The 19,692-nt window shown below is 33.0% G+C and overlaps 1 protein-coding gene across 2 annotated transcripts in view; it reads left to right on the top strand.

Annotated features, from left to right (window-relative positions):
* HGF (hepatocyte growth factor) overlaps positions 1 to 19,692 on the top strand; it is a 74,502-nt gene that overhangs the window by 34,567 nt on the left and 20,243 nt on the right. For both annotated transcript variants that reach the window (XM_004431293.3, XM_004431292.3), the window contains exons 8-10: positions 6,991 to 7,165; positions 10,557 to 10,684; positions 18,675 to 18,777. In XM_004431293.3, coding sequence (XP_004431350.1) covers positions 6,991 to 7,165; positions 10,557 to 10,684; positions 18,675 to 18,777 — 406 coding nt within the window. The remainder of the gene's footprint in view (positions 1 to 6,990; positions 7,166 to 10,556; positions 10,685 to 18,674; positions 18,778 to 19,692) is intronic.

The following is a 19,692-nucleotide window of genomic DNA, read 5'->3' as shown; positions in this document are numbered from 1 at the left end:
GACAAGGTGGTCTGAAATGATTGGAGGTGAGGAGAGATGAGGTAATTGATGATCTGCACAAGCACAGTCAGGCTTCATGCCTCTTCGTAGGACGCATGTTCACAGAATGGCAGCATTAGCATGCCCTGAGGGTGGAGTTTTAACCTCTTGATGTCAAAAGGTTGCTTATGGGACTTGTGTGTGTGTGGGCCCAGTTGATGGGTTGGTGGTCTCAACTAGCCTGAAGTGGACAGGGGTTCCAATTCCTGAAAAAAATAGGTCGAACACCCATTTCCATGGTGACCCAGGCTCCAGGGAGATGTTATCTATAGAAACCTAATGGGAATCAGTTAGCATATTGCCTAAACAGCACAGTTAACAATGGGTAAGTTTATCACGTAGATTTAAGTCCTCACTTTCCATTCTGATAAGTTTCTAGGTAAGGCCATCCCCCTCTTCTTCCTGGTACAGGGAAGAAGATACGTTTACAAATGGAGATTTCCTTTACAAACGTAAATGTATCTTACAAAGGGTAACCAGAACTAAGAATGGGCTTAGCAAGGACCCTCCAGGTACCTGGAGATGTCTATGGTGATGGCCTGTTCTGGGGGCAGGCCTCCCACCCCAACATTTTTGGTCAGTTAGTGGGGGTGGGGGTCAAAGTGTCTTTCAGGAAGAGACATATTTTGAGGTGGCCAATTCCAATCCCCCACAGTTACTAGCTGCTTAATTATCAATGGCTAACTGCCGTTTTCATGGTCATTGGTAATAAATAAAAAGAATCCTTCCTTCTAGTAACCAATGTACATTGGCATCATTTTAAGAAGTATCTAACCCTTTAAAATTCAGTGTGATTGTATGTTGGGAAAATAATTTTAGCAATTTATTTTTCTTTCTTAAAGAAAGCTGATTATTTCGCTAAATTTTATTAATTCATCCAAGGCCAGAGATTCACAGAAATAAAATCTTCTTATTGTATTCTGAGTCAAGAAAAAACAGTGCTATCAATACCCTTTCTCAACGGAAAGATCTTGTACTTGGAGGTCTTTACCAAGTCATCTTCTAAGCAATAAGAGTATAGAGTTGACGACCTTACATGAAAGTCTTGTCTCTAGAGCATTTTATACCAGAAAAGGCTTGGATAAAGTCCAGGGAAAAGTTTTGGATAGGAATCCTAGGATCACACAGAAAACAAACGTGCAAGCGATTTGAGGTTTGTACTTTGGAGGTCTTTGTACTACTTTCCCATGTCAATCTTGAAACAAGAAGCTCTTTAAATTTACATTGAGCCTGACCCTGTCCTTTGTGGTCTGAAGAGCACAAGTCTGTTGACAGGAGAGTAGCTTTATACACTGTTCTCAATCTCTGGGGACCATCATAAAGTAAATCCTACATTTTAGTTGCTCTTCAGTAGCTGGGAATAAGAAGTGGGTTGGGTTGAACTACTCCCAGGACTAACCAGGTATTTGTCCAATGTCCTATGAAGCAACTTGTTCTATATATTGGCAAAAGAACTGCAATAGCTTATCACCACTGGGAAATCTAGATTTTAGTGGGGAAAGGGGGACTGTAAATATAAGGATTTACTTGTCTGTGTAAAGCTTACAGAGCCCTGAGTGTGGCTCTCTGTAAAATATGTCTGCACTTGCATTCTCTAGTTGCCATTCATGGACTTCCGTCAGGGCCATGGGGTCTCTCTGCAAGGATTTGGCTAGCCTTCCCAGAGAAAATGGGTCAAATTTATTATTAGTCATCTTGTTCTACTGGTCTGTTTCTGTTCAGGAGGCAAGATGTTTGTCCCAAGAATTACATAACAGTTAACGTTCATTCTCTCAAAAAATCTATTCAAACCTTAAAGTTCCCTACCAAATATTATAGCAATCAGATCATAGCACATCCACACCAGCAAAGTGAAGTTAATGTTCCGAGAGGCACCCATTGTATTTTATCATGTTCTGATAGGACAGTGAAAAATTTCAACAGCAAAAATTGTATTCCTTAAAGCATTTCCAAACAGAAAACTTTGTGTCAATCATCAAAGAAAAACAGTCCTTCACTCATAGGCCGCTGAGGATCATATAAATATCTTTGCATCTCCTTCCAAAGGGTGGCTACCATTGACACCCCTGGCAAAATGTTTTATTTGTGAGGAACTCTGAGAAGAGTTCCTGGTGTTTTCGGTATGAACTTGGTAGACATACTTGCAAAAATATTTGTGTATGTGGGGATGTTGCACTTTAAAAACATTTTGCTTTGGCTAAACTTGATCAGCTTCGACTGATATTTGGGAATATTTCTGTGCTTCTTTAACACTTCATTTGGCCACTGGAGGTTGTTCAAAACCTTCCCTTATTCAGGTCCTGTGTTAACGTATGAAGTCCCAAGAAATAGGTTTCCCAGCATTTAACAGCCCTTTCCAAATCAATTGGCATGAAATATTTGTTTTGTTTTTGCACCAAATTTTGATATTTATACAGTAGGACAGCTGAAGGAGGGTATTTTATTGCAGCTCAGGAGTAATTCATTTTGTTTGAATAGTAAGTATGAGTGTAGGCAGCAAAGATCAAACATTTATATCACAGTTATATGGTCTATGGGCAAATCATTCATCATGATCCTCATCAGATAATATTTATTAAACAGCTGCATGAAGTCTCATAATAACTTTTATTTATTGATGAAAACTATGTAGTTAACTTATACTAATATATCTTTTTTTGCCTATATTATTTATTCTACACATTGCCACCAGAATTATATACTTTTTGTTTATGGGGTTCTAGCAGCTGAATGGCAAATGGGATAAATACAAATGCACTAATTTCAGATGGTACTTTTTAGTTAAAAAAAAATACTGTCTGAAAACTGCTAGTTTGTAGTTAAAATCATAAGAAATATTTCCACTGAATTAAAACACAAGAATAAGTAAAACCGTCAAGTTGTTTGATGTTATATATTTCAAAGCTATAGATACTTATTAAAATAAAAGACAAAAATCATAATATTATTATTTAGATTCTTTATACCTTGATGAGTCCTGTCTTAATCAGTTCAGGCTGCCATAATAGACTACTATAGAATGGTGGCTTATAAACAACAGACATTTATTTCTCACAATTCTGGAGGCTGGGAAGTCCAAGATCAAGATGCCGGCAGATTTGGTATCTGGTGAGGGCCTGATTCCTGGTTCATAGATGGCTGTCTTCTCACTGTGTCCTCATATGATGGAAAGAACACTAATCCCACTCATGAGGGCTCGCCTACCAAAGGCCCCACCTCCTAATACCGTCACAATGGGGATTAGGATTTCAACATATGAATTTACAGAAGACATACATTCAGTCTATAGCAAGGCCTAGGGAAAAGTTATATTCATTCTGTACAATACTGTATTTCATTAGTGTGCAGTAATTCTTTGTATTCTGTAGTTTTTGTAATTTCAAAAGTTTCCTAAACTAAAAAGTTTCCACTTCCAAATTAGAATCTGTTAAATAATATAAATTATTTAATCCAAATCCAAAATTTTGTTTTTTATTTAACCATTTTAATTTACATTTTCTTTTAGTGAATATCTAGTGACTCCTTAAAATAAGGTTATATCAAAGGTTTTAAAATATGCTAATGAAAGTTTAGAAAAAACTTTTCAACATAATTGTTTAAATGAGGATTTTATGATTGCTATTTTTAAAAGTAAAAGATTCTTTGATTAAATCTCGGGAACCTCTGCAGTGGAGGTGCAAAATTAGTACCAACAATTTATGTCTTTGAACTTGACACTGAAATTTTAGTGGATCAATCGACAGTGAAATATTTTCCCTGATATTCTTATATGAGTGGTCTTTTCTTTGATTTGAGGTTTTTGTAATATAGGTATTTCTTTCCACAGAGACTCCTAAAATTTGAAAACTTTGCCCTCAAGTTAGGAAAATACTTATCTTTTACTAGCTTTTAAATTTTATCATTCCTCTTAATATTTTCTGATGATCATGTGGTTGCTTGAAGTTACTCATTGAATTTTCCAGATATTGATTTCCTAATGAATTATGGTAATATTTGTTTACTTTAATAATGTCCCCTTTTTATAAAGAGCGGTGTAATTGAAATTATTTTTGAGTTTAAAGCTCTATGTATTGTTTCAAATTTTAACTATCATGGGTCATTTCTACAAGAGCATCACTTTAAGAAAGGTATTTATGAAAAAATTACTTTGAAAATCCAATCACTCTCATCTAATAACACACTCTAGAAACGACACTTGATATTCAATCTTACATTGACACTGTCGGCATGAAGTTTTACTCTCTCACCCCCACCAGGCATAGCGGCAAGGCATAGATTTACAATGTCAAGCTACCTTCACACAGAAGAGGAAACAGCCCTCTGAACCTGTTTCCACATTTAGAAATACCATTAAATAATGGCCAAATCTCTAATCGTCTCTGAATATCATATTCCTTTTTTTCATTGTTTAGGTTGGTATCTGGCAAATCATACTAGTGTCCAAAGAGCAGAGCGTGTTAATCTCTGATGGGCTCAGCCTTGAGCTACCTTCTCAGTGAGATGTGATGAGCCCATATCTAGCCAAAGGTGGCCTTGATAGACATCAGAACTCATCAAGACTGGGTTTTTGGTTACATGTTCACAGTGTCAGAGTGATACTCAAGAAAAATGGGTCAGTAATAAACAAATAAAACAAAACACACACAAATAATTAGGAAAGTAAGAGAGTTGAAGTACCCAAGACGGGCAATGAAGTCCATGAGAAGATTAGTGGAAGCGTTTTTGCTCTGGCTGCCCTAACTCTGACCTTCCTCCCATTGTTAAGATTCTGAGTTCTGACCAAAAACACGAGTTTGCTGCCCAGGACCTTGTGCTCAAGAAGTGGGAAAGTCAAAAGTTTTCTTCTGAAAATGTTAAGCTAATGAATTGATGAATTCCTGGAGACATTTGTTTTTGTCTTCTTTCACATCCTAGTTTTATAACTAGATATGAAATATGTCAGTACAAGCTTGACCTTTTACCTTTTTTAGAGTTATAACCCTTTAAAGACATCCCCCATGCACTCAGTCTTCTCAAATCATTTATCAGTTAATTCAAATCATCAGAAATATAGTAGCTTAGTGGCATTTGTTTTGATGAAATATAGTTCCTCAGGACCTATGAAATCCATCTTGTTTTCTATTTCATCAGAGAACTTTAGATAATATTAAAATCATAAAGCACTTGGCTAACCAGCACCAACTTTTTCTGTACAAGTAGTTTCTCCCAGCCCAATAATTTTAGTTCTTCCTGAATTGATACATAATACCAATACCAATATATATTAATTCTCTAGGCTATCAACTCTCAATGACCACTTTATGAGTCGATGTCTGGACATTTTCTCATCTCCATTTGAATTTCCTTTTAATTTATTTCTGAGCCACATTTCTATTCCTTAAAGTAGATACATAAGAAATAAAAATCTATTTTAAAATGAGCTGAAGAAAAGTTTTTAAAAGGGCAATTTGTGGAAATCTGTATATACAACATGTTCCAGTGGTTAGAATGGTCGTTAATTAATCCTCCTCCATCTTTATACAAAGCTTCATAGAATAACTCCAAACTTAGCCTCAACTTAGTTTGCATGGAACTCAGTGACATAAAGCATTCAGCCACATAAGATAGTAATTATTTGTAAGAAGAAATAAATTTAAATGAAATTGAAGAGCCATTTTAAAAGAATTTACACTATTAAATGTGGAACACTTTTCTAGACATCTCTAGCCTCTGAAGGCATGTCTAATTCTGACCTCTCCTTTGAGAAGTGATACATCTAATTCCAGAATGGATGAATCAAAGACATTTATTCAAATCGTAAACTGTTCTAGAGGTGTCAACTTGAGTTTTATTCAGAGGCATCTTGAATGACCACTTAGAATGTAAAGGTAACTGGGAAGTTTACATTGACTTTACTCTATTGACATAAACATTTTCATGTATCTTTTGAGAAGGTATATGAATTTTAGTTGCTCCAGAATGTTTATGTTTTGTTTAAGTGAGTAAACATTAAAGAGAAAAAGAGAGAGCCTAAGTTGTGGTAAAAATTTAATTTTGTAGTTTTTTTACTTTATTACTGAGATTTTCATGATCTTCCTGACATGTGGTAAGCATTGCAGTCACACTAGGAAAAAAGCCTAGGAACAACTGATTTGTCTTTGTAATGCCAACAAGTTGATTAAAAAGAAAAATTTAAAATATCAGCTTAGAATATATTTATCATATTAGAAGGAAATCATGATTAATACCATTGCCAACTTTATGTGTATTTAAGCAAACTAATTTTAGGAATAATTGTATAGTTATTTCAGAAATACTGAGTATTCAATATTTATAAGTTCTAGTGACATATGGAAGTATAATGCCTTTAAAGAATTATTCAAATTAATTCATACACTAATTTGGTGTTTGAAAGAAAAATTGGAATAGAGATAATAATAATAAATTCAATTTTTTTTGTTAACTTTGCTTTCTAGACTAACATTAATTTTCCTTTTCTTACTTTTTTTATGGTCAAACTCACAGGACAGTGCTTTTTAATTTCCCTACTTGGTGACCACATTACTCATAGATGTTTTTCAATTTCTAAAGAAAGAAAGTGATTTTTTAAAAACATATATGCTGTACTTAAACATTAATAAATAGATTTTACATCTAATGTTCATGAATGATTAGACAGAACCAGAAAACTTAAATACTATAAGATGATGATTTTTGAAACTGATCTAGATAAAGCCAAGCTAGAATATTATGTTTCGTAAGCAAAGAAATTCCACAGTTGAGTCCACCATGTTAACTCACTCCTTCAGGTTGAGTGAGATAGTAATAACGATAAATTGAATTTTTTATTCCACTCAATATTATAAAACTTTTGTGACAGAAAACCCTGGTAATACAAATGCAAGTGAACTCTAAGAGGTAGATGCCAAGTTGAAAGGTTTTATTTAAGTTTGTATTTCCCTTTACCCGTAGCTCACAGTACTACGAATGACACAGATGTCCCTGTGGAAACCACTGAATGCATTCAAGGTCAAGGCGAAGGTTACCGGGGCACCACCAATACCATTTGGAATGGAATTCCATGTCAGCGTTGGGATTCCCAGTACCCTCATCAGCATGACATAACTCCTGAAAATTTCAAGTGCAAGTGAGTAAATTAGGCAAATGTTATAAGTTTCAGTAGGCTATGGGGAAATGAGGCAGAGTGATTAGTTTTTACTAATTTCTGTGTTAGTGATCCTTAAACTTTAGTGTACCAAGGGATAATCAGGAGTTAAAAGGCAGATTCATCCACCCAGAGATTTTTCCTTAGGTCTGATATTTGGACCTCAAATATGCATTTTAACAAGCACTTTAGGTGATTCTGAGTCAGATGGTTAATATACTGTGATTTGGGAAACACATTTCTAGGTGTCTGATCACAGCTTTGTTCTTGCAGATCTATTTAATAAACCAATTAATGGTAATGATAGCCAGGCAAGTTTCAAATTAGTGCCTTCTTAAGTTTTCATATTAACTTTAGGGGAGATTACATATTTTTTCTCTTACAAGAAGAGGCATACCTTGATTTCATTGAACATTGTAAACTGAGTTTTCAGCCTTGAAACAAAATTATCTTATAATTTTAAATCAATGTTTTCTATTATTTCTAGATTTGCTTTAAAAAGCGGGGAAGTAAAACAATTGTTTAGATGAATCCAGCTGAAGAAACTGCCTTGAATATCAATTATATAGTTGTTATGTGTCTTCTCCATGGCTACTTTTTTTCATCACTTTTGTTGGACAGACACGGCCACAATGCCGTGTGTTTTTAAATTGTCCACCTCGTTATAAGGAACATAAAATAATTGCTTTTGAAATTTATAACACACGTGTCATTCATAGTGGCTTTGCTGAAATAGCATCTATAAATAACATATATTGGCTTTATGTAATTGGCTTTTAATAAAAGAGTTTAACATTTCAAGATGGAGAACTATGAGCACTAGTTGCCCATCCACTAAAGACAGGAAATATTTTATGTTTTTTGGGGTTTTTTTTGGTGAGGAAGATCAGCCCTGAGCTAACATTCACTGCAAATCCTCCTCTTTTTGTTGAGGAAGACTGGCCCTGGGCTAACATTTGTGCCCATCTTCCTCTACTTTATATGTGGGACGCCTGCCACAGCATGGCTTAACAAGTGGTGCACAGGTCTGCACCCAGGATCCCAACCTGCAAACCCTGGGCCACCGAAGCCGAGCATGCAAACTTAACCATTATGCCACCAGGCCGGCCCCTATGTTTTTTTGTTTGTTTGTTTTTGTTTTTTAGTTAATTCAATGTAATTGCTTAGATAGTAAATATTCATCTGTTATGATTTTTTCATTATTTAATAACAACAAATTTATAGTTGTCACTCTGGGTTTATTCCCCACGTTTTCTTTACAGCAATTCACTCTATTCCTGACCCATGTGTTTTAGACCTCCAAAATAAATATCAAAGTAGAGAAAGCAAAGAAAATGAGAAAAGAATAGTTAAGAGGAGGAGAGACAGTGTCAGTGCCCTTCACACTTTTTGTTAACATCTGATGATTGGTAGTAGTCAAGTAAGAAATTGTGTATGTGCAAAACCCAAAGAACTGCATCTGTAAGAAAAAGAGAATAATTATAGAAATTTAATCACACATTTCACAATTAAAAATTATCAAAAGTTTAGCTGTTATGTGTTATCAGAATTTAAGCCATCCTTTCTTAATTTAGTTATTTGGTCAAGATAAACAAATATAAATATCAAAAAGCAAAAAATGAGCTGTGTTATAAAACTGATAAAATCTGACAACATTTTGCCCACAAGATTGATACATTTACTATTTGTGGTCTAGCAGAGAATGGTGTGCTGGTAAGGTGGCTCTGGTTGTATTAAACTCTATTTGCCCCAATACTGAGACTCCTTACAAATGACAATTTTTAAAACACTATAACTGAAAATACTACCTGTGATGAATCTACATGAATCATATAATCATTAATTTGTTTTAGTAATTGTAAACAATTCTTCTTCAATTGAAGGGAAAGAAATTAGGAAAAAATATTCAGGTAAACGTTGACTCTCATTCTTGCTTAATCTAGATTAATGAAGTGCTTCTAGATATAGAGTGGGCCTAAACTAAGACTTTCAGTGGCCTTAGATCTCTGTTTAATTATCTTGCCTTAAATTGGCAACTCAGTTTAACTAAGCAATTATTCATCTAAAATTGCAAATTTGTGTAAACTTTATGTTAAAGTCAATGCACATATTTTGTACTGACAAATTTTTAAAGCATAAGTATAAATTGGTTACAAGAAATAAAAGATTTTCTTTATCCTTCCAGTTAATAATTTCATCATTTTATAAGAAGGCTAAAGGCTTGAATATAGGTTATAATTATGAAAACTTGCTATACAATGACCTTAACTATTGGCAATCACTGTTCTCATAACCTTAAATAACAGTTTGACTGAATAAACTATTACTTGTTGATTTTATAACCAAACCTAAGCTTTTTCCTTAAAAATTTCTCATTCATAGTGGTCAATTTGGGTATTAATAAAATTGTAGTACTTGTGATTGGACCTAAGTGATAGAAATAATGTAGTTTCCAACAGATTGAATATTAATTTTCTTAAATTATCAGCCAGGGATCTATAAAAAGAAAGTACACACTTGCGTCAAATTAGAGAGCATTTTTCAGGAGAGCAAATCATCAATTCCACATTTTATTTCATGTGAATCTTATATTAAGGTAAAATCCTTTTACCTATAGAGAATATTTGTATACACTTTTTCCTTATTGAGAACTCTAGAAGTCTAATTAAATCACTGGTAAAAGAAAGGCTTTACATGTACTATATTGTCAACTTCTATAGTTAGATCTTCTATATCATAATTAGGCCTTAATTTTGCAGAAATATTTATAAAGATTTCAGGTAACTTCTCTAAATCAAGAAAGAACTACTTTGTATTTAAAAGAAATCTATGCAGCAAATTAAATAAATCAAAGGAATACAGAATTCAAGGAAGAAATAGCTGTCGTGTTTTTTGTGGCAAATGTTTGAATAGGTGGAACTGTCACTTTAAATGAGAGTAGTTAATGACTATTAATAATAGCCTTTCTTTGGCAAAGAGAGATACATGTTGTTTCTACATTATATATGATCCATGAAAACATAATAAATAACAAGCCAGTTTTTAAAAATTGTAACAGTTGAGAGTCCCAATCTTGAGAATGAGTGAGAAGAATGAAATGGTACTGTTTCTTTCATGAAGCAGCAGTGTATGTGTGGAACTCCAGGCCTGTAGAAGAAAAAGAATACTGATATCTGATAGCATTTATTTCAGTAATGTGCACAGTGCCAGTTGTTTATCCTGAATTCTACGTTGTTATAACTACCCTAAATCTAAAGCTTAGAACGCTATTTTGTAGACATGCGTACATTCTGGGATTCTAGAAATGTGATAGCGCTGACTTCACCAATGTAAGAACTGGGGCAATTTACATTAACGTGCTTATTCTCAATAGGGATCTAAGAGAAAATTATTGCCGAAATCCAGATGGGGCTGAGTCACCCTGGTGTTTTACCACGGATCCAAACATCCGAGTTGGCTACTGCTCGCAAATTCCAAAATGTGACGTGTCAAGTGGACAAGGTAATAGCTGACATTTTGCAGTGTGGACATGATTAAGTTCAGAGGAAGTGCCTAAAGGGAGTTCACATTTTACAGCAGAAGATCTACTTCTTCTGCACTGGTTTTGCTGGTTAGCAAAGTCACCGAGTCTGAAGTTGGATTTCTTTTACATATTCATTTGCTCAACATTTATTTATTTATTTGAGTGTATACTAACGACCAGGCACAGTTTCTAGGCACTGGAGGTATATCGGTAAACAAAACAAACTTCTCTACCTCATGGAACTAATTTCCAGCAAACAGAAAACAAGTACAATAAAAAATGGGGGTAGGGATATTAAGTTAGTTTGTGGTATATGCTAGAGAGAAAAATGTCCCAGTTAAAAGAGAAGGGCTGCTATTTTGTGTTTTAATAGTTTGGGAAGATCTTATGTATTAAGGAAACCTGTAAGGAGGACCTGAAAGGAGTGAGGGAGCAGCGTGTGCCATGTGCGTATATTTATAAAGAGCATTCTAGGTTGAGCAAACTGCAAATGAAAGTGACATGAGATGGGAGAGTACTTGAAAAGTTAAAGGAAAGAAACACCACATCGTTGTGGCTGATACAGAATGAGCAAGACAGAGAGTAGCAGGAGATAAGGTTAGAGAGCAATTGGGATGAATTTGCATAGGTCTTACAGGAATTGGAAGGATTTATACTTTTATTCTCAAAGAGAAGGCACTCTGTTGTAGCGTTCTGAGAAGTTAAATGATCTGTCTGACTTAAGTCTTAACTGGACAACTGTGGCTGCATGATGCAAAATAGCCAGAACTTCTGACAAGAGCCAAAACAGGGAAATCAATTGAGTGATTGTTTCAGTAATTCAGGCAAAAGATGAGAGTGATGTGGACGTGTGTATTAGCAGTGGCGATGATGGGTAGCAATGAGGTTTGGGATAAATCACCATTGTGCTTGGAAACATAGACGCCATTGAAGGTAGTTGCTTCAGGGAGCAGCAGTAGAGAAAAGTCAAATTGAAATAGGTTTAAAAAAGAAATCATTTGTCAAAGATTAATAATAATGTTGGGCTCTGGGCATTCATTGGTATGTAATGAAATGAGAGTTATTTTTTAAATAATAATAATCTTTCACATAAATTTATTTATGATGGTAATGGTCATGGGCAGTCCTAAATTATCCTAAAAAGTCTAAGCCAAATTTCAATCTCCGTTTCATAGATTTATTGCCCTATACGTACTTCTTCCATCCTTTAGCTTTTTCTTCAGTGACATTTTTCACGAACAATTCTGAAAACAGTTGTAGAGGGAAGAGAGGATGAGTCCCTTTTCAGTCAATTTCACTGTTCTTTGGCAGATTTTAAAGGTCAATTGGAAACAAAGTTGAAACCAACGATTAAGGGAGGTTTGGTACCATCTGGGTCTTCTTTGTCTCTGTCTTGTTCACTTAAACAATTACTGATAATTTCTGAGTGATAGAGGCAAATGAGAACAATTGTTTTATAAACTTCTGGTGTGTCTTAAGATGCTTTTACGTATAGTCATGTGCTGCATAACGACTTTCAGTCAAGGATGGACTGCATATACGACAGTGGTCCCATAAGATTAGTACCATATAACCTAGGTGTTAGTAGGCTATACCATCTAGGTTTGTGTAACTACACTCTATGATGTTCACACAACAATGCAATCGCCTAACAATGCATTTCTCAGAACGTATTCCCATTCTTAAGTGACACATGACTGTAGATAATTATAAAAGTATAATTATCAAGGGAGAAATAACCATTGAAGCAGGAAAATTAGAAAACATAAGAGATTATTTTATACAACCTCATGTAAAAAACTTTGAAAATGAAAATGAAATGGGTAATTTACTAGGAAAATTCCAGTTATTGGAATTGATCCTGGTAAAGAAAAAAAACCTTAAGTAGAATAATTTCTATAAAAGAAATACAGAAATTTGTTAATGAACTATTCCACCAAAAATACACCAGGCTTAGATGCATTCACAGACCAGATGATCTCAATGCTACATAAATTGCCCTGTAGCTTAACAAATACAATAAAACTTCCAAATAATTTTTATGATGAAATTATAATATTTATATCTAAACATGATAAAGATAGCACAGAAAAAAAAACTATGGAATTATCTCATTTGTGAATATTAATATAAAAATCCTAAATGAAATTTGAGTAGAAAGTCTAATAAAGAAATTAGAAAATAATACGTAATGATTGAGTGGAGTTTAGTCTAAGAATAAAAATGGTTCAGTATTAGAAACTCATTAACATAATTCATCTTAGATATGAGAAAAACAATCATATAATAAATCTCAACAGATTTTGAAATTCTTGTGACAACATTCACCCATTCCTCATAAAAGTACTCAAATAAGAATTTATAGAATATGTACACATACATATCCATATATCTATATCTATATAGAAAGAGACTTCTTTGACATTTATATTCGCATTTTAACATGTAAATATATAGACATACACAGATGCTCCCCACACACATATTATATATATGGGTATACATATATGTATTTCAGTCATAAAACCACCACTTACTTGATGGGGAAACATTAGAGGCATTCTTACTAAGGTCAGAAAGAAAATAAGAATGCCTACTATCTTCTCTACTACTTAACATTGTAAATATAAGTTAACATTTTATTTCTCTTTAACATTGAATTGGAGATATTATTCTATATGATTAAATAAGAAGGCATATTGATTGGGTAAAAAAGCAAAAGATCTCTTTTTATGCAAATAATATGATACTAATATACTTGAAAAACTGAATTCAAATAAAAAAATTCACTAAGGTAGCAGGATATACAATTAATATACACATATCAATGGCATTCATATATGGGTTTGAAGATCTAATTAAAGAGAAAACTGCATCCATAATAGCAGCAAAACTGGTGGAAACTTAAAATTGACTTAGAAAGAAATGCATAAAATCTATGTGATAAAAATTTTAAATTACTCCTGAAAGCCACAAAAGTGTACTTTAACATTTAGAAAAACATCTCTTGTTCTTGATATAACTCAATATCATAAATACATCAAGATTATACCTAAGCTAATTTATATATTTAATGTGATATTAATAAATAGATCAACAAATCTTTTTTTGATACCAAACAAATTAATTCTAAAGTTCTCCTGGAAGAATAAACATATAAGTATACTAAGGAAAACCTTGAAAAGGAAGAATGATTAGAAGTAATTAACTCTGTCAGATATTAAAGTATTTTATGAATAGTTTATAATTAAAAGAGTGTAGTTCTAGCACATGAATAAATTTACAATTGGAACAAAACACCAAGTCCAGAAATAGACTGCTTACTGAGATTTTTTTATATTAAAAATTGTGGCACTATATATCACTGAGTGAAAAATGAACTTTTAAAATATAATAATGGGTCAACAAGGTAAACATTTGGAAAAATGATAAAATTAAATCCAGGCCTCATACCATACCAGAAAATAAACTCAAAATGGTTGAGATCTAAACATAAAAAAGGAAACCATGTAGATACTAGAAGTAGACTTGGAAGAATGCCTTTATAACTTAGATGTGGCAAAATGCTTTCTAACTCTCAAAATCTAGAGGCAATAAAAGAAAAAAAATTATAAACTACATCAGAAACCTATCATGGCAAACAAAAAAAATAAACAAACCCACCATATTTAAATTCAAAAGACAAATGACAAATTGGGAAATAAGTTTTGAAATGCCTATCACAGATAAAGAGAAAATATTTTTAATACATAAAAACTCTGAAATTGAAAAATAAAAGACCAAAAAAATTAAACAATGGACAAAATACATGAACAGAAAGATATCTAAAATAAAGTATATAAAAATTCACTTAAACACATGAAATTATGCTTCAATTCACATGTAACAAGAGAAAAGTAAAATATAAGTATTGAGATTTCTTACAATATGAGACTTACATTTCTCACATATACATTTGCAAAAATTCAACAGCTTGACAACACCATCTTTTGACAAAACTATATGAGGAAAGGAACTCACACACATTGCTTAGGAGTGGAACAAAATTTTACAATAATTAATAAAATTACATAGGCATTCACCTTTTGGCCCAACAATGCTCTACCTGAATACACAGCTCCAACAATATGCAAAAACATATGCAGGGGTTTTTTATTGCAGCATTTTCTGTAATAGCAGAACATACTATTCTGACACAGCCACACAATAGAATACTGGCACAGCTACACAATGGAATACTATGAATTCGCAAATAGAATGATTCTGGCACAGCCACACAAGAGAATACTATGAATTCGCAAAAAGAATGCTAAAACTCTCCATGAACTAATGTGGAGTGATTTTCAGGTACATTGTTAATTAAAAAAAGAAAAGCAAGGTACTAAATTATGTATCTGGTATTCTACTGGTAACAAACGGATTTACTACTAGTAGTAAAGAATGGGATACAATAATACATATATAGAATGTATATACAAATGATTTGCATGTTAATATTGTATATATTTGTGTGTGTGTGTGTGTGTGTATATATGTATATATATAGGCTTAGTTTTGCTAGAAACTAAAGAGAAGAAAACACACAGAAGCCATAAACAAGAAACTAATGGGGGCTGGCCCTGTGGTGCAAGTGGTTAAGTGCGTGCGCTCTGCTGCAGCGGCCCGGGGTTCACTGGTTCGGATACCGCGCACGCACCGATGGACTGCTTGTCAAGCCATGCTGTGGCGGCATCCCATATAAAGTGGAGGAAGGTGGGCATGGATGTTAGCCCAGGGCCAGTCTCCCTCAGCAAAAAAGAGGAGGATTGGCAGATGTTAGCTCAGGGCTGATCTTCCTCACAAAAAAAAAAAGAAACAAACTAATGAAATTGGTTATTTGTAATGGTGGGTAGTGGGTAGAAATATAAAGACAGAGGCAAAGGGAAAATGAGAATTCTCTGAGTACAGTCTTTCATATATTTTTGACTATTAACCGATATTAATATTTTAAATATTCAAAAGTGACCTCAAAAAAGATAGAAGAAAACAGAAATGTGCCTATCTGTATATAAATGGATACCGTTACTACAGAGAAGGAAAAAAAGATCTGAATGACTTTTGGATACAATTTTCTGACTGTTATAGCCTCATTAGGATATATTTAAGGAAAAATAATTTTAAATACATTTTGAACTTTAAAGTGTAAGTTTGTTGTTAGTATTAGGATGTAGCAGCTTTGAAATTATTTTGTATGCATTGTAGAATTGAGAAAATGAGCAAACATATTGATGTTATCTGGAATCAGGATTTTAATCGTGGGAGAAAGGAAAGAACACATGAAACGGAGGAGAGGAAGAACTCTGTGGTGGTGGATTGGAGTTAGAGGAATCAGTAGTTACTCTGAAAACACACACACGCACACACACATGCACATACACACCCACGTTGCCTAGCTCTGTTAAATGAAAAGGGCTAGAAACGATGGTACCAAATAGCAATGAGCACACCTAGCACCCACTTCTGTCTTCTAGTTGCCTTTCATCGCTAAAATAAACAAGGGCTCCTTGGAGAAATTGATCGTTCCAGGCCTGGGGCAAGAAAAATACAAGATGAGGCTGGAATATTTTTTGCCAGCAAGTTAAGAAGTGCTCAGAAATTCATGTCTTCCTGTCAAAAACCCATAACCCAAATGTAATCACGAGGAAAACATCAGACAAACTCATTTGATGGATATTCTACAGAATACTACACCAATTCTCCTCAAAACTGTCAAGGTCGTCAAAAAAGAAAGTCTGAGAAACTGTTACATCTAGAAGAGCCTTAGAAAACATGATGACTAAATGTAATATGGTATCATGTGGGATCCTAGAACACAAGAAAAGGATATTAGGTAAAAACTAAGAATATTTAAACAAAATATTGTCTTCAGTTAAGATTAATACATCCATATAGTTCAGTAGTTGTGACAAATCTATCATACTAATGTAAGATGTTAAAAATAGGGTAAACTGTGTTGGCAATTTGTATCAACTTACAAATTTTCCTTAAATTATAATCTAGCTGGTAGCCCATATTCAAATAAAAGGTGGTAGTGGTGAGGAGGATCTCTTCCTCCAACACAGAAAACATAGAGGTAAAAAACAAAAATGTATAAAAAAGCAGTACCAATATACTACATTACACAATTGCTTTCTTCAGTAAGAGCCTATCTAAAGAATTTACTGCCTACCAGTTTAAACTTTCCTAATACAGAAAGAAGAAAAGCATTGTCAGAGGAAAATATTTTAATTGGTATATTCTACATATATTCAAGTATTGGATTTTACAAGTTTATGCTTTCTGAAAACAATTTTATTGTGTACTGTAATGACTGCTGTATTATCTGCATCAAATCCTATCTTGTTTCAGTTTTTATAATTTAGCTCAAATTCCTTATAGTGTTATTGCAAAATGTGATCCATGGATACAAAAACATGACTATTGAATATACTTATTATATTACTTTTTCACTATGTTAACTGATTCCTGAACAAATTATTATTCATTTAAAAATTTTAGTAGGATTTGTACCTATTATTTATTATAATCACATAGCGTATTAAAACCAATGACAATATACTATAGTTTACCAAGTTTAAAGCAGAGAATAATCTTAACATTGATGTACATTTGTAGATAACATTTTATAGTCAAATCTACAGTTTTTATTCATTTAAAAATTAGGAATGTTTAATAGTCACTTTTTAATTATGCAGTATTATTTCAAAATATGGAATGGTGTTTCTTTTCAAATGTAGAACTGCAATTTACATATTTGGAATAATACTTCTTTATACGATTTTTAAAAATTAAGAATATGGACACTTATCAATGTTTAATAGAATACAAATTGCTCAATTAAAAAAAGTGGGACATGATAAAAGACACAGGATCCAGTTTAAAGTGGCTTCTATTGGCTAAATTTGGAAATATTTAAGCATCAAAATGAACAACAGGAATAGATTACATATCACAGTGAATAAAAAGACAATGCGTGTGTCCATATTTATACTACTGCTTCTACTACTAGCATTAGTATTACTACTACTACCACTGCTACTACTACTAGTAGTAGTAGTAATACTTAGATAGAAGGAGTAGGGGAGAAGGAAAAACTGTCATTTACAGAAGAATGACAACTGATAGATAAAGAAATGTAGGAAATGGAAAAAATAACTATTTTAAAACCAGTGCATGATTCATGCACAGTTAATCAACGTATGCCTAAGCCATTTTGTGAAAATTTATTTGGCAATAGGATGTTTACTCAGTCTCAAAGTCCCCAACAATTTTTTATTGTTGTTTATATGAAGATAAGTTTTTCCTTTACACCGCTTAACCAAATTATCCAACTCACCACCAGTAATGGAACAAACTGACATCACGTATCACATGACATAACGGTCTGAAGAGGCCACAATATCACCCAGCAATGTTCTTGTCTTTGACTTGACTTTACTCATGAGAAAAATAAAAATGAAATTAAACAGCATTTGCAAAACAGCTGGCTTGTATGACTCAGAACGTCTATTTCATAAAAGACAAAAATCAAAACACAACGAATGTGATGAGTATATGAGTGTTCATTATATCATTCCTGTGACTTTTCTGTGGAGTAAAATTTTTCAGAACAAAACGTTGGGAAATATATATGTCATTCTAAAAGTTCTCATTTCTTTGGTGTCCCTAGTAGCCACTTATTTAATTTTTCTTCGATTTTTTTAAATTTGTAATTTGATGCATAAACTCTCACTTGAATGAGGAAGAAATTTGGCTAAAAATGAAAATACTTTAATCCAAGATGTTTAAATCGCTTTGATTTGTACAGATTTCAGAGTGCTTGGTTTTAATTTATATGTTGATTTTCATGAATTCATATGCTTGTAAAAATGTTTTTGTTCTATACTTCCTAGTATTCATCAGTTTTCTTTCTATACTTTTTATGTTTAGATTGTTATCGTGGGAATGGCAAAAATTATATGGGCAATTTATCCAAAACGCGATCTGGACTAACTTGTTCCATGTGGGACAAGAACATGGAAGACTTACACCGGTGTGTCACTTTCTTTCTTTCAATATATAGTATGTAGTGATGACAGCAGAGAGGTATATTGAGCTGTGTACAGTGCTATTTCTTTCTATTCTTTTATATATCATGGTAACCTAATAAAAACGTTAGGTTGATTATTCTGTGCAACTCAATTTAACATTTTCTTTCTATGTAGCAAACTTTTAAATAAGCAATTCAATCCCATCACATATTTATTGAGCATTTACTACGTGTTCTGCTCTGTGATAGGTGCCACTGGGAATATTAACAAAAAGTAAGCATACATTTTGGCTCCACCTTTAAGGAGGATATGCTCATATTGAGAAAACAATTACATAACTTGATAAGACAATGTATAATTAAGTGTCAAATCTAATGTTTCAAATAGTACATTATATGATTATGTGCTCATAATTAATTATTAATATTAATTCATGAAAAATCAATAAGTGACCATATTTTAATAAGTGACCATATGTTATATATTCACTTTACTAAAAACTTAAAGAGACAGATTTCCTTGTATAGCTTTATTTTGACACATAAAATTTCTATAATTAAACAAATGTATATGTAACTTAAATATCCATAGATATCAGGGAATTAGGTAATTTGACATTGGATATATTTAGAGAAAAAGAAGTTATCTTTCACTTGACTCTAGCAATATTTCTAGTGTGTTTGAAATTACAAAAGAAGTATGAGATATAGTTATGACATAAAACAGATTTTTAGTAAATATCCCAGAATATATGCACTAGAATAAAAGAAAAAAAAAGTGTCATTTGATCAAGTACCTATAGCATGGTTGCTTTACATGAGTTGTTATTTCATTTGACCATCACAATCCTTTGAAATATTTCTGCATGTGTGAATAAGAATTAAGGGCTCAGAGAGTTTTAGTTGTTTTGCCTCCAG

Source organism: Ceratotherium simum, chromosome 1, assembly GCF_057802395.1.
Source record: "Ceratotherium simum simum isolate JZ-2026a chromosome 1, ASM5780239v1, whole genome shotgun sequence".
Lineage (NCBI taxonomy): Eukaryota > Metazoa > Chordata > Mammalia > Perissodactyla > Rhinocerotidae > Ceratotherium > Ceratotherium simum.
The sequence above is the reverse complement of the archived record's forward strand: the minus strand, read 5'-3'. Positions and strand labels throughout refer to the sequence as shown.